The sequence below is a fragment of the Coregonus clupeaformis genome, chromosome 3, assembly GCF_020615455.1.
Source record: "Coregonus clupeaformis isolate EN_2021a chromosome 3, ASM2061545v1, whole genome shotgun sequence".
NCBI lineage: Eukaryota > Metazoa > Chordata > Actinopteri > Salmoniformes > Salmonidae > Coregonus > Coregonus clupeaformis.
The window spans coordinates 8,466,920-8,482,880 of NC_059194.1; the positions used below are offsets into that span (position 1 = coordinate 8,466,920).

At 43.0% G+C, this 15,961-nt stretch overlaps 1 protein-coding gene across 2 annotated transcripts in view; it reads left to right on the forward strand.

Moving 5' to 3' along the window:
• Positions 1-15,961, forward strand: part of LOC121541783 (ankyrin repeat domain-containing protein 50-like) — a 38,373-nt gene that overhangs the window by 17,693 nt on the left and 4,719 nt on the right. For both annotated transcript variants that reach the window (XM_041851084.2, XM_041851092.2), the window contains exon 3: positions 4,421-4,656. In XM_041851084.2, coding sequence (XP_041707018.1) covers positions 4,421-4,656 — 236 coding nt within the window. The remainder of the gene's footprint in view (positions 1-4,420; positions 4,657-15,961) is intronic.

Here is a 15,961-nt window from a genome sequence, read left to right on the forward strand (position 1 = left end):
CTCGATCCTGACTAGTCTCCCAGTCCCTGCCACTGAAAAACATCCCCACAGCATGATGCTGCCACCACCATGCTTCACCGTAGGGATGGTGTCAGGTTTCCAGACGTGACGCTTGGCATTCAGGCCAAAGAGTTCAGTCTTGGTTTCATCAGACCAGAGAATCTTGTTTCTCATGGTCTGAGAGTCCTTCAGGTGCCTTTTGGCAAACTCCAAACGGGCTGTCATTGAGGCAGGCTTTTACTGAGGAGTGGCTTCCATCTGGCCACTCTACCATAAAGGCCTGATTGGTGGAGGGCTGCAGAGATGGTTGTCCTTCTGGAAGGTTCTCCCATCTCCACAGAGGAACTCAAGAGCTCTGTCAGAGTGACCATCGGGTGCTTGGTCACCTCCCTGACCAAGGCCCTTCTCCCCCGATTGCTCAGTTTGGCCGGGCGGCCAGCTCTAGGAAGAGTCTTGGTGGTTCCAAACTTATTCCATTTAAGAATGATGGAGGCCATTGTGTTCTTGGGGACCTTCAATGCTGCCAAAATTTGTTGATACCACAGGTGGACTCCAATCAAGTTGTAGAAACATCTCAAGGATGATCAATGGAAACAGGATGCACCTGAGCTCAATTTCTAGTCTCATAGCAAAGGGTCTAAATACCTATGTAAGGAAGTTTATTTTTATTTTTAATAAATTTGCAAACATTTCTAAAAACTGTTTTCGCTTAGTCATTATGGGGTATTGTGTGTAGATTGAGGATTTTTATTTATTTAATCAAAACTTAGAATAAGGCTGTAATGTAACATAATGTGGAAAAAGTCAAGGGGTCTGAATACTTTCCGAAGGCACTGTATATAACTGCTACTGCTCGACCCAAAAAAATATTGGTCGATCAACAGCCTATCGACCAAACAATCGACCAGTTGACTAATTGGGGTCAGCTCTAGTCTTGTCCAGGACTGGAGTCTACACAGACCGGGGTGCCATAGCTAAATCAGAGCTACAGTAGGCCTATATGTAAATAAGCCATTTGTCACACGGGCCTGCCATCATTCACTTTGAACTGGACTGTGTGTTTACAGGCAGTAGCAGATGCACGACTTTAGATCATTAGAACGGATTCGCCAAAAGCCACAAAATACACCTGAATGGATTTCTACAAATATGTAAATACCACAGGAGTCTCTTACATTTGGGAACTTTACAGTTGTATTGATCAAACAACCATGAAAAGGTAGGCTCTCTCCACCCCCTATGCACATCAACAACAGGATCAACAACTAATGTTAGCCAGAGCGAGATTAACTAAAATCTAACTTTTTCAGCTTGTAGTTGGCCGTCAAAATTGCACTGATAAACGATGGGGAAGCTTGTCCTTTTGCAGCTTGCCAACTGACGTTTTAATAATGAATGGGAAGTTGCCTGCCTCCCCATCCATTTGATCAATGCCAAATACATTGGATTGACAACTAAGAGATATGCTAACTGTGGATAAGTCGTTCAAGTTCAACATAGCTAGCTAGCAAAGTGATTCACATTTCTTGCTAGCTAACCAACATGCATCTCTAGCTGTAGCCACAGAAAAACTATATGGGGGAGTCGGCCACTCACCCAACGACATGACATCCTCCCAGCAGCTAGCTAGTTAGCTAGTCTAGCTAATGTTAGGCTCTGTGTTTTTAGCTCGCTAAATAAATAGCTACATAAATAGATAACCTAGCCTATTAGCCACATTATGACTGACTTGTGATCATTGTCCTTGCTAGTTTGATTGTATTGACATTCGTTCGGTTTATTTCCAAAATATTGAGTCATTGAAACTGAATCCTGAATGGCTGGAGGCAGAAAACAATATACCAGACCAGCTGTTCCACTTTAAGGTATAAATGAGTAATGTGCATTTTCCAAACTGGGGGCTGGTTGCTTTTTCTCTTTCTATCCCCTGATGGGGCATGAGTCAGCTGTTGTCATGCAGTATTTTTCTGCTAAGCTCTCCTGACTATGCAAAGAAGCTGAGCAGGCTAAATGGAGTCTCTAAATTAAGAAATCCAGGTGCGCCATTCAAATGTATTCTCCTAACGAAGAGTCTCGTTCGGTTTCCACTGAGCCCTGTGGAATGCTAGTAGCTATTGCTTTTCAATGGGGTCTCTGCAGTGAGTCGTTGACTCATCTGCAGCTCTATGCCATTAATAGAATGGTGTCATGGCCGGACATGTATATTGGACTTGAGCCAGTCTCCCTGCGCCATTGTATGACGGGGGAAATTTCAGGCTCAGCGCCCACTCCATAAAAGCAGCTCAGTACATTTGTAAGACGCGGGCACGGTGCCCAGTGCTGCCTTTCGGCCCAGACATCTTCACTAAACATCGCAGTGAAACACACTTTGCACAATGTGGCTGGGCCGTGAAAGATGGGGACCGCAGCACAACAGATGGCGGGTGCATTAGGCACGTTTCACATTCTCTTTCTTTCTCAAAATGAAAATTGGCCTCAGCTATTGGCATATGTCGAGGACAGAATAGGAAAACCCCAAATAGTTGGTGTTAAGGTCTGAGGAACAGGATGCGTCACAAATACACTCCTCATTGGCTGAGGTACTTAGGAAGTTAGTCTGGCACCCAGCCCATTGTTGTGTTCATTTCAAGCCCCTGTCCCCTTCCTGCAGGAAAGTCAGTTGTCAACAGTTCTGAAAGCAGTTGATTTTTAGGGAAAGAATGGCTCTTTGTCTCGTAACAAGGCCCGCATTGCTGTCACTGTGAATTTGTTTGTCTCTGCAGTAGTTTGGAGCACACAAACTCTGCAGATTGACATTCGTCTTGGCTGGTTTCCCTGCCTGTACTGCAGATTCGACGTGGGGCTGCAGTCGTCAGAAAGGGTAATCAGCCATTTTTCTCTGAGATGGTGCGATGTAATGATGGAGCCCTCCCTTTCTTGCACTTCAGAAAATGAGCTGCTGGAAAATAGAGGTTTGGAGGGCAGGTTTGGCTGGAAAGTGTTTGCTAAGCCCTTGGAATTGCAGTCTGACTTAAAGTAAAATTTAAAAGGCTCTAATTTGGGGATCAGCGAGGGCATGCATAACTAAGGGCTGTTTTAGCGGTAGTGGGAATTTACAACAGCAAAATAACAGTTTCAAGACAGAAATCAGGCTGGGATAGCAGCTCTGTACACAGGCACTAAAGTCTTGCCAGCACAAACATGTGGTTGGAAAATAACGGGAACAAATACAGGGCATAGCATTTATGCACACAGTCATACTATGCATTATCATTCCAGCAAATGGGATCTTCACTTTCCCCTTTGGCTCGCACGCTTATGTTATTTCAAGGTCAATGCAGCATTTAAACCCTTGGGTTTGTGAGTATAGCTGAGTGTTGATGTGGTTTAATGCTGTACATTATTCACAGTGCATCCAGGCTGTTTTAATGGGTGGGTGTACAGTCGTGGTCAAACGTTTTGAGAATGACACAAATACAAATTTTCACAAAGTCTGCTGCCTCAGTTTTGATGATGACAATTTGCATATACTCCAGAATGTCATGAAGAGTGATCAGATGAATTGCAATTAATTGCAGTCCCTCTTTGCCATGAAAATGAACTTAATAAAAAAAAAACATTTCCACTGCATTTCAGCCCTGCCACAAAAGGACCAGCTGCCATCATGTCAGTGATTCTCTCGTTAACACAGGTGAAAGTGTTGATGAGGACAAGGCTGGAGATCACTCTGTCATGCTGATTGAGTTAGAATAACAGACTGGAAGCTTTAAAAGGAGGGTGGTGCTTGAAATAATTGTTCTTTCTCTGTTAACCATGGTTACCTGCAAGGAAACACGTGCCGTCATCATTGCTTTGCACAAAAATATCTCATAACACTGATGCAGCGAACTTTGTGAAGACCAATACTTGTGTCATTCTCAAAACTTTTGACCATGACTGTAGGCTCAAACACTGACAGGGACTTTTAACGACTCTCTAATTATTCCCCTGGCTATTCCAGACAGTTGTCGGCTATGTAAGCATGGCTTGTCTTCATTTGATTCATGTGGACCTGTCTGTCTGTTTTCAAGTTGAAATTCAGATGAAATTCAGTTATTTTCTCTCACATTTTCTCTCAGCAGCCGGCTAATAAAAAATCTAGAGGATCGAGTCTATATGCACTGTTATACAGTCTATATGCAGTGTTATCTGTACTGCAGGTTTCAGTTTTGGGGAATGCATTTGCACTGTGAAGGCCTGTCAAGGGCCTGAAAGCTAAACTGTGGATTGAGAGACAGTTTCTAAGATACAGTCAAACGTTTGATACAGACTGACATTAAATCTATTTTTGTTGTAGGTAGGCAATCATCCTCACCTCTCCTCAACAGTATCAGCATGCTGTGGGAAATGTTAGGTGCACAGAGAGATTTCTAAATCTTTCCTCTTCTCTTTTGCCCTACAGGTGTGTTCTCCTCCCACTCTTGAGCGCCAAGCCACCTCAGCAGGCCCTCTTCCTCCTGGTAGACTCTATCGACGAAGGATGTCAGCTGGGTGAGGGGGAACAGAGCTCTTCAGGTTCAGGCACACCCAGGACCATTGCTGAGCTCCTGGCCAGCCACCACGAGTTCCTCCCGCCCTGGCTCCTCCTCATCTGCTCAGCACGCCGACAGAACAAGGCCATCACCAAACTGTTCACAGGTCTGAGTAAATTTGTTTGGGTACCTTTCGGGTCGGGTGATAGGGTTTTCATCAGATTTTGAAATACTTTGTTTTCTATTTATTTTGGGATCCATATGGTGAGGCTTATATACAGCATTTGGGATGTGTTGTTTAGTATATTCACTACGTAATGAGTCGTTTTTCACAGAATGGAAAATGTATCGCAGAACACATTTTTGTTCCCTTTAGACAGCACACATGGCCACACAAACAAACAATTAACGGGGATTTGGCATCTTGTATTGACACTAGTCTTGAAGAAGAAAACAGCCTTTTAACTGCTTTAGTTTGCATACATTAAGCTGATGTTTCTCAAGAGATATATGGATTTCCCTTGGGTCTTCTGCAAGGCAATCCTAGCAAAATGCCTTTTCAGTTATATTTAAACTCTTACTGAGCAGGTCATGCCATTTTCTTCTGGAATACAGATTATTCTATTACGTGTCGTGATAAATGTCAGCCTTTTCGGCAGCTATTAAACAAAGCACATGTCATGCTGTGCTTCCCGCCTCGTCGGCTCAGCGAATGCTAATTCGCTATAGATTTGAGCATCATGAAATGCTAAAAAGATTAGGTCCTGCCACAGAACACCTAAATATCACGTTGTCTTGCGAAAACGACTACTGCTCTATGTGCTATGACAAGCCGAACTAGCGGCCATTATCTATTTGTCAGAATACCAGCCCTCTATTGGGTGATGAGCAGAGAGGTTGGCGTAACATTAATCAAGCCAGAGAGAGAGTGTGGGTGTAATACCCTCCACAGAGCCTGCACTGTTATGTGTCCCCTTTAGCTCTCCAAACACAACATGTGGGGGATTCGGATGCCCTCCTGTTGCTGCTTGAAACATTATGTAAAACCCAATTTAAAACAGCCCTGTTTATTCTGTGCTCTGTTCAGAAAGTGGTTGCCAATAACAATTAGGGTTTCTGCTGAATTGAATTCCTATGCTATGCTAGTTTAGGTATGTATTACTGGCTGTGGGCAGGAGAAGATTCATAAGTACTGATTCATATTCTGCCAAATAACTGCAAATATTAATAAGCTGGGCAAACAACTCAAGAAACGTCTAGAGAGATTCAATCATATTTACATACGCTGTATGAAAACACTAACTTAGAGCACGGTAAAGGACTTTTGGAATCGTGAAGGGATAGGGTTTTGGAAGCCTGCCTGAAGCTCCTCTATTGCAGTGTTATGTTTTGTACGTCGATAACATGAGCAGGAATTTGAGAGAGGATTCTTAAATCAATATTTTGACCCTTGTGTGGACCAGCCATGCCAATTCCGATGGACATAAAATAGATATGAAATTGAAATGTAAGCATTGCATTGAGACAATCAAATGTAACAGTTGCTGGAAGGTCTGCAGAGGCATTAATTTCCCATTACACTAGTGACCTGGACCCCCTGCCTAACAGTATTGATCTAACCGAACATAGCAGCCGATGAATCATAGCTCTGTCATGTCTCCTTTCCGTACTGTTCTTTGCCCACAGAACACACAGATACATTGCACACATTGACATGAGTGGAAGGCTTTGTCGGTTATTCCATTCATCATGAGCGGAAAGTTATCAGAAAGTTGTGATTGCCCCCAACCATAGATCCGTATCAGTGGATTTCATGAGACAACAAAGGTTGGTGATGGAATTACTGCTGGTATATGCCACCAATGTAAATCCCACATGATAATCCTTATCAGGAAGCATTATCAGGAAGTTGCTTCCTGATATAATTAATAGTGATATTAATAATGACATGCTTCTCTCTGCTTAAACAGACAGCCCTGTCTTTTGGTTGTTTTGATATGGTTTTATTGAGAGGAAGATTCACCATGGAACAATCTGATAAACAACAGTTATCTCGTGTTTTCTGTTTGACTTCCCTTCTCTCTTTCCCTTTTGTTGTCTCTTTGATAAGGGCCAAGCCCATGTCATAGCCTACTGTCACTTTAAACGCCTGACATAATAATAAAAACAGGGAGATACGTTTTACCCGTCTGTTGCAGATGGAAAATGAACATGTCAATATGTGTTTTGAAATGCTCCTAGCTATTGTATCAGTCACAGAATCAGTCTACACCCGATAGTGGCTTGTGCTTCTGAGTTTCACAGCTGTAATAGGTGTAGCATTCACAGAACTACACAGAAAGCAAACTCAGAGTTTCTTGATGTAGTCAAGTAATTCGTTTTTGTTTAGTCTGTGTTCAGTGTTGTGCGTTTTCCACACCATCAGCAACCATTCAGCTCTGCAGCCCCCCACACACATGCACGCTTACTTGATCTTCCATTAGACACACCCACTTATTTTAACAGCTGTGCGAATACTCACAATTCCTGTAGAGCTTGATGAGGCCAAGCGCACACTAAAAATAGTCCTCCATATTGTTTACAAGGCCAGTTTGTGTTGGCAGAGTACTGCCAGAGTGCAGCGTCACGCTCTCTGCAAAGCGACCGCATGCGCCTATTGGAAATAACCCTTTTGTTCTGAGCGGAGGAGGTGTTTGTAGCCCAGTACACACTGTTTTGTGGTTGTGGGAACTTTGCGGTCTTATGAATATAGTGAAGATTAAGTTTGGGGAACGACTTCTGACTGTAAGGTCATTTAAAAGCTAAAGGTCATTGGGTAGGCCACCATTCAGCTCAAATAATCCTAGAGAATATTTTGGATGGTATCCCTAAAAATGTTGAAACTTGGGTTACCATAGAAATTGACTCATTTTATTAGGGGAAACACACTTTTTCATGGCTCTGAAGTATCTCAAAGGATTTCAGTTATTAAGGATTCTTTTTTTTTTTCTTTTTTTTGAGGTGCAAACTTGGATCTCTCTCCTATTTTTTATTTTTTATTAAGGCGCATAAGGTTGTACAGGCTGCTTTTCTAAAGTGTTTGTGTGTGTCAGAAGGCCTGTGGTAGAAAGGTTGACTTCCCCCCCTGTGTTCTCTGTGCTACTGCCATTGTTGGAGAAGTGAAGTGGAAACTCTTAGGCAGCAATTCTGGTTGTGAGCCGGGTGGAATCTGTGCCAATTTAACTGGGCCTCCGGCAAAAGGAGACCAGAGAGAGGGGGACCTGGAAAGGCCTTTTAAACAGAAACAGCCACTTGTTTTTTAATTGCGGATATCTTCATCACTTTAACAACTCTCTCGCTGAACATCTCTGCAATAGATTTGGCTTGAAGGTTAACATGATCAGGGTTTAAGATGGAAGCTGAAAGAGCCTCTTCCCGGACTGTCCGGTTGCCTTACTGTATTTGCGCTGCACTCTTTGTAAACAGCGGGCATCCTGTTGATGCTGAAACATTTTAGTCTTGACTGATCATGTGAAAACGGATTGAGAATGCATGATGCAGCCCTGTCTGAGTACAGTAGAACTGTAATGATGGATACCATCTGCCCAATAAAGTTCTCAGTAGAGTATTGGCTGACACACACACACACACAGTATGGTATTCTCTTTTTGGCTATGTATAGCAACTGGATTTTGAGACAGGCATATTTCAGTTTTTTCACCCAGGAGTGGTGGCTGAAAGCCTAAACCCTTCCAGGGGACATTCTTCTGCCCTCCATAGGGAAATAATATGTTCCACTTGTTCATTTCTTTATCGAGGTAACATTTATCCATTGGGCTATTGAGCACCAATCTTTCCCATAACAAATGTCTACCACATACATACTTGTTACTCCCCCCACACGTGTGTCACCATTTATGCAGCATCCGTTCTCTGAAACTGTGGTTTTAATCAGCAGCTTTTGTTTCCTTCTCACGTCTCTTCAGAGAGAGACTGTAGCCCACCCTAGTGAGGAGCTGTAGGCCACCCTAGTGAGGAGCTGTAGCCCACCCTAGTGAGGAGCTGTAGCCCACCCTAGTGAGGAGCTGTAGGCCACCCTAGGGGCGAGCCCACCCTAGTGAGGAGGCCACCCTAGGAGGAGCTGTAGCCCAGAGGACGTAGCCCACCCAGTGAGGAGCTGTAGCCCACCCTAGTGAGGAGCTGTAGCCCACCCTAGTGAGGAGCTGTAGGCCACCCTAGTGAGGAGCTGTAGCCCACCCTAGTGAGGAGCTGTAGGCCACCCTAGTGAGGAGCTGTAGGCCACCCTAGTGAGGAGCTGTAGGCCACCCTAGTGAGGAGCTGTGCCTCCTCCTCCTCTGCTCCGGCCGTGAATGGACCATTCTCTGCACCAAGGCCAGGTGACAGGCCTGATTTACCACCACTGACCAGAAATGAAAATAGCAGGCCCCTCCAGCCCCCACCATAGCTCTCAGACCAGCACTTGTCTGCAGACCCAAGCTTGGTTACGAGGGGCTGCAGAGCATAGGACCCCTCCACAAGAAGGTCACCATGCTGGGAGTTGTTTTCTTCTTTTTCAGGCAAATGGGAGGCCTCACTATATTCTGGCCTGCTGACAACACAAATACGGCTATAAAGCATCGAGGACTGTTTATTTATTCTACACCAGGAGTGGAATGCTCCCCAAAGAGGAATGAAGATGGTGTTTGGACGGCCTATCATTAACCAGCAGGCTCCACTTTCATTACATATTGTCATAGATGTAGGAAGCTCGGATGTAGTACGGATTATGTAAAATAATTAGAAATGGGAGGGATGTCAGTGGAAGTGACCATTCAAATAACTTAGTGCTAGATATGTGGACCACTTATTTGTCAGGAAGGTATTGCTTACAGGATGCATAGCCTCAATGGACTAAAATATACTTAAAATGATAGTATCAAGTTGTTCTATGACTATTTAGATATGTTTGTTTTGGTTGCACAGTCTAATACCTTTGAGGCCATCGAATTGTTAACCATAATAAGATATAGGTTATAATTATCTACTAACTTCAGAGTGGCCGTTAACTTAATAGTTGCTGAGTTGGTGTTTACAGATTGTGCATCAGGTTTGTATGCTGGTTAGTCTCTGGGTCTGCGTGTTGAGCGCTACTTGGCAGCGCTGAAGATAACCATAATCCCTCTGAATGCTGTATTTACCACGAGCAGTCTGACAGCCAAGCAAATTACAGGTCTTCTGTGTCTGTGTATCTATAAGACCTTTGGTGCTGCACCGCAGAAACATGACTCGAGACATGGTTGAAGAACTCTCTTTTCCTTCTAGGTGATGGCCTTTGGTATGCAGCATGGCCCTGCCAATGATCCCAGTTTCATATAACAAGATTAGTATTATTTTTAGGTTTCTGTATAGAGAGGCATGTCGGTTCCCGTTTCGATACAGGGATCTTTAATTAGGTCTTAATTTGATTTGAGGAAAATAAATGCCCTATAATTCCCGGCACGCCAATAGTTTGCCTTGCAACGGGGGGTAATGTGTGCTAAAGACAGGGTGGTATGCCAGACTGCCTCCGACTCTCATGCCAAGAATAACTTTGCAAGTACCTGATTTTACAGCGAGCTCTGTGAACATTCCATGGGCTGAGCTTTAAATCTGGTGTGTGGACATGCTGAACAAAATGGTTCCAGACTCCCTGCTTCACGCCGATAGCAGATACAGGTTTATTTGAAGTGACTTGATGGCTAATAAAACATGATTGGCATCCAAGACTGGACACATTACTCTGTGCAGGAGAGCAGAAAATCATGAGGATGGGTCAAAAAGGGCGGAAGATAGTCTAGCGGTTAAGAGCATTGGGCCAGTAACTGAAAGGTCGCTGGTGCGAATCCCCGAGCCGACTAGGTGAAAAATCTGTTGATGTGCCCTTGAGCAAGGCACTTAACCGTAATTGCTCCTGTAAGTCACTCTACATAAGCACGTCTGCTAAATGACAATAAAAAAATACAAAATATGTAAATGAGGTTATTAAGAGTTCAATCATGGCAAGATGTAACCAAAACAATACTGTTCTTTCTGGTAACAATTTTTTTACTGGTTATGTCATGTGGTCAGGAAAAGTGTCTGGCCCTAGTTGTGAAACATGGTAGTATCTCCATAAATGTAATGCAGGCTTTCAAAATGTAATCTGGAGAAAAAGGCTAGTCATTGGTGCAGCTGCATGCAATAAGGAGGCTTCATGTCACAGAGAAACCCAGCTGTAGATTTAGTGACCCGTTGTATGAATTCATCTCATACCACTATCCTGTAGTTCGCTTCATTCAAAGTATCTGGATTACAGCGTTTAATTATCTCCCCTAATCAGTCTGTAGGCTCTACAGTGTTTCACATAAATCATCCTTGATGGTGTGATGCGATTTCATACAGGTGGCTTGATAGGACCATTAGATTGTAGACTAATACTAGGCTGTACTAAAGGGCCTTACGTGTATACCTATCAGTGTGCCCCAGTCCATTCAGTTACCACAACAGGTCTAACTGGAAGGTCTCCTCTCGCGTTTGAAATTCAGGAGAGGACACGTTCGGACAAGACCCTTTCATGCTTGTGCCGCCAGGATTACGCTCTGCAAATTCATTGTTTTAATGTTTATGTAGTCGTTTTCCAGTGGCACGTTTAATGCTGCTTCTCATGTCAGGATACCGCGTAAGGACAAAAATGGCACAGAAATAATTTACATAGTTCTGTTTCTCCCAACAAATAAACCTGACTACATTTACAGTTTGCGTTTCTTACTTCTTTTAAATGAGACTTAATATGAGACTTATTCTCATAAATACCAACTTCCATCTATATTTCGTTTCTCAATAACAAATAGACTATGGCATCTTTCCACAGTTTACTAACGTTTATCTAATGTAATCAATGTTGGAGCGTGCAGCAAACATTTTTCAAAATGAAAAGGCAACTGGAGCTTTTTTAAGACTTATTTGTCTACAGATGGTTTGAGCAGAGTCTCGTCCCACATACTTGTGTTTGGGAGGCTGCCGTGTTCAGTTTTGGAGCTAAGAACTCTGCAGCTGTTGGACAGCCATTTGTCGAGTGGGGGTTTACGGCAGGCTAGAGGAGAAGAGCTAGGGTTTCTGTTTACCTTTTGGATCTTATGACTTAAGATGGTGGCTCGCGAAGAACGTGACAAATTTGAGACGCAGTCGGTCAGAACCAGGTCCATGGGTCAAAACCTGTAACCACATCCCACTCCAAACACACATACACACACATACACACACACACCCTACCTCATTTGTCATCTGAAAACAGTTCCTCGTTGTGCATAGGGCTGTCTCTCGTGGCTAATATACAGTTCTGTAACGAGCAGCAGCTAGCTGTACTCAGAGCTGCATCCCTTGCCTGATAAATGTGTCAGTTGTTGGTTGGTTAGCGGTCCCTCTCTATTCAGACCCCTGCCATCCATGCTCGTACTGTTGCACCCCCCCAGTTAGAATTGACTGTGGTCCAGTTGACCTGGAAAAGTGTAAAGGCCTGGCATCATGTCCTTGCCTGCAGTTAAAAGAAAACACGCTTCTTGGAAGGCCTGTGCAACATGAGTCATGCAGACTTCTGATAGCAGTTAATTGTGTAGCTAGTGACTACATCTGCTACTGCAATGAGCCGAAGTTGTTGCCTCAAGTTCCTCTTGTGCTCATCTGTGCCACACGAGGAGAACAGTGATATTGCCATGACTGCACAGCAGTTTCAGGCCATATGAAGTGATGTCTGTGATGACTCAAGTGGAAATTTTAGGTCAGCTTCCTCCATTTATAGTAATTTAATGAAAAGGCCTCTGGTGTGTTCAGACTGTAGGCCCATGCTTGTTCATTTCTCTCTTTTCCTTTCTCTGGGCCTCGGGAAATGTTTTTAAAGGTTTTTTTGGGATAATGCTCTATTTCAAGATGGCTGTGGTTAACTTGCTGTCTCTCTTTTCCTCCCCTTGAGTTTTCCACATCACCAGTGTTCATAATGTACATATGAACTACTATGTAGGAACTGGGGGAGGACACTAATCTCAAAACAGTAGGAGAGAAGGAGTGTATTTGTTGTCTAGAGAAATAAAAATAACTGCTACAATTTGCCATGCAGCGCAGTCTGATTCACTGATATTCTGATGGCGGGTTACACACATCTAAATCAAACATTAAGACAACCTTTGAAAGACAACATGCTGAGGCAAAGTCTCCCGGCTGGCTAAAATAGACTTTTAGGTAATCTGTCCTAGATATCGTTCAGTCCACCCTCTTAATGGCCTCTTCCTCCTATCGGCCAGTGGGTTTCCTGTCTCCGCAGAAGGGTTCCCGGATGCTTAGTGGAGAATGAGGCTGAGGTGGAGCAGGAGGCCACAGGTCATGGGAGAGGCAGCGGAAAATACTCTGTTGCTAAAAACATTGACTGACACACAGAGGCTTTGGATCATTGGGTTCTAAGTAATATTATGATGATCCTACTGTACTCTGTTATGAGTGACGACATTATGTAGGACAGATTAGCTGCATTGTTTTTTGTCGTTTCCGTTAAAGCATGGAATGGTAATGTACCACAGATAACCATCTGTTATCACAGTGTTTGTATTAATTAGGAATGGAATTTTATCATGTCGAACATTGTTAGCCATAACTTGTATGAAACATTGTTTATATTCCTCAAGGATTGGTTTTTATCGTATCTGTATGAGTACTGCCAGTTTCATGTATCGAAAGCTACAATGGCAATGATTAGAGGGGTGTGCCTCATTTCGCTACAGGTGTGGCTCCATTGCCTCTGTGTGGGATAAGATTTCATAGTCTTCTTTCTGCATAGAATTATTAATGGAGGGAACAACGCCACAGGCTTTGCGACAGTGTGTGATACTTGTACACAGAGAAACGTTGATTATGTAATCAAAGCAACCCAGTTTGTAGTATTAATGGCACTGATTGATTCTGAGCATGTTAATTGTGTCTAAATGTTGTCATTAGTCTAGAACCCTCTGAGATCCCTACTTTGGAATGTTTGTTTTATTTATCATGTGGGTGTGTTTAAGGTACCTACATTTAAATAACCCGGTTACCCTAACCCAGACAGCAGGAAATGAGCCCATGTCTTCAGGAAACATTTAGAAGCGGCTTGTTTTTGATGATCTAGACAATTAGATAAAACAAAGGAATGTAACACCCGTTTCCCACAGCAGGAGGCTAGTTTAGAATCGAGAAATATGTCATTGAACGAGTTGCTGTCAAGTCTCTTGTTTCCCCTCTGCCCCAGAAGGTCTGAGACCATGGGAACAGTAAATACATCTATGCGTAAATGCTTCCCCTGCCCTTGGGTGTGTAGCCTGAGCTGACTGCTTCAACATGGAGAAAGTTCCCCCTACATGTCTGTTAGCAGTCTGGCATGGAGCTATTTTCCACTATCTGGGAAAGGATTGCTACTACACATTAGTGGGGTCATTAATTAAAACCCATGGTGATTTATTTATAAAGGTCTTGTCTGTGTATGTAGTCTGTTAATGAGTGAAGCAATAGTGTTGTCTTATGGCCATTGGTGTACTATGAAATGGAAATCGCTCTTCCAGGGGTTACCTGCTTTGTGGCTTTTCTCTCAAATATATTACAGTACAGGTCTCAATGCATGTTTCTATGGTATGTGAGGAGAGGTCATTTAATGAATTAGTTGGGCCCTGAGCTTTAATGAATTAGTTGGGCCCTGAGCTTTAATGAATTAGTTGAGCCCTGAGCTTTAAGGATGTTGATATGTACTGTATAAGAAAGTCTTTCTTGCATACTTTATTTTCCAAAACTACTAACATTGAACAAAAATATAAATGCAACATATAAAGTGTTGGTCCCATGTTTCATGAGCTGAAATAAAAGATCCAAGAAATGTTCTATACACACAAAAATTTTCTTTCAAATTTTGTGCACAAATTTGTTTACATCCCTGTTAGTGAGCATTTCTCCATTGCCAAGATAATCCATCCACCTGACAGGTGTGGCATATCAAGAAGCTGGTTAAACAGCATGATCATGACACAGGTGTACCTTGTGCTGGGGAAAATAAAAGGCCACTCTAAAATGTGCAGTTTTGTCACACAACACAATGCCACAGATGTCTCAAGTTTTGAGTGAGCATACAATTGGCATGCTGACTGCAGGAATGTCCACCAGAGCTGTTGCCAGATTATTTCATGTTCATTTCTCTACCATAAGGCACCTCCAACATTGTTTTAGATAATTTGGTAGTACGTCCAACCGGCATCACAACCGCAGACCACTTGTATGGCGTTGTGTGGGCGAGAGGTTTGCTGATGTCAACATTGTGAACAGAGTGCCCCATGGTGGCGATGGAGTTATGGTATGGGCAGGCATAAGCTACGGACAACGAACACAATGGCAATTTGAATTCATAGAGATACCGTGACAAGATCCTGAAGCCCATCGTCGTGCCATTCTTCCACTGCTATCACCTCATGTTTCAGCATGATAATGCACAGCCCCATGTCACAAGGATCTGTGCACAATTCCTGGAAGCTGAAAATGTCCCAGTTCTTCCATGGCCTGCAAACTCACCAGACATGTCACCCATTGAGCATGTTTGGGATGCTCTGGATCAACGTGTACAACAGCGTGTTCCAGTTCCCGCCAATATCCAGCAACTTTGCACAGCTATTAAAGAGGACTGGGACAACATTCCACAGGCCACAATCAACTCTATGCGAAGGAGATGTGTCGCGCTGCATGAGGCAAATGATGGTCACACCAGATACTGACTGGTTTTCTGATCCACGCCCCTACCTTTTTTAAAGGTATCTGTGACCAACAGATGCATATCTGTATTCCCAGTCATGTGAAATCCATAGATTAGGGCCTAATGAACTTATTTCAATTGACTGATTTCCTTAAATGAACTGTAAGTCAGTAAAATCGTTGAAATTGTTGCATGTTGCGTTTATATTTTTGTTCAGTATATTTTGCAATCATATCGATATATCTTTAGTTAAATGTATTGGAATGATAAAGTATTGTGTTTTCTTAGGAGAATCAAAGGCCCTCTGCATCAAGTACCCTTTTATAGCATCAATTACAGCGGCTTTGTTTTCCATAGTCCTTCACAAAAGATCTGCCATACTGATGCTGAACTCTTACTGATTACTCAGCCAGAGACCAGGGTCATGCTCTCAATTCATTTGAAAGGTTTTATTTCAACAACATGGCTTTACCACTAATTAGTCTGTGCCTTAGGAAATTAAAGGTTGGTGTAATAGAATTCTCCAAAGGTAAAATATCCATATTCTGGTCAGACCTCTATCTGAGAATTTAGGGTCACCATGGGAAAATGTATTAGTTATCTTCATATGAGTGCTGAAATTCAGTGGAAAGACTAATTATACCCTCTTTGTATTACTCTGATATACTGTAACACTGCCATATTAATATTGGAAATGTGTGGAAAGAAGTTGGAGTGGAAA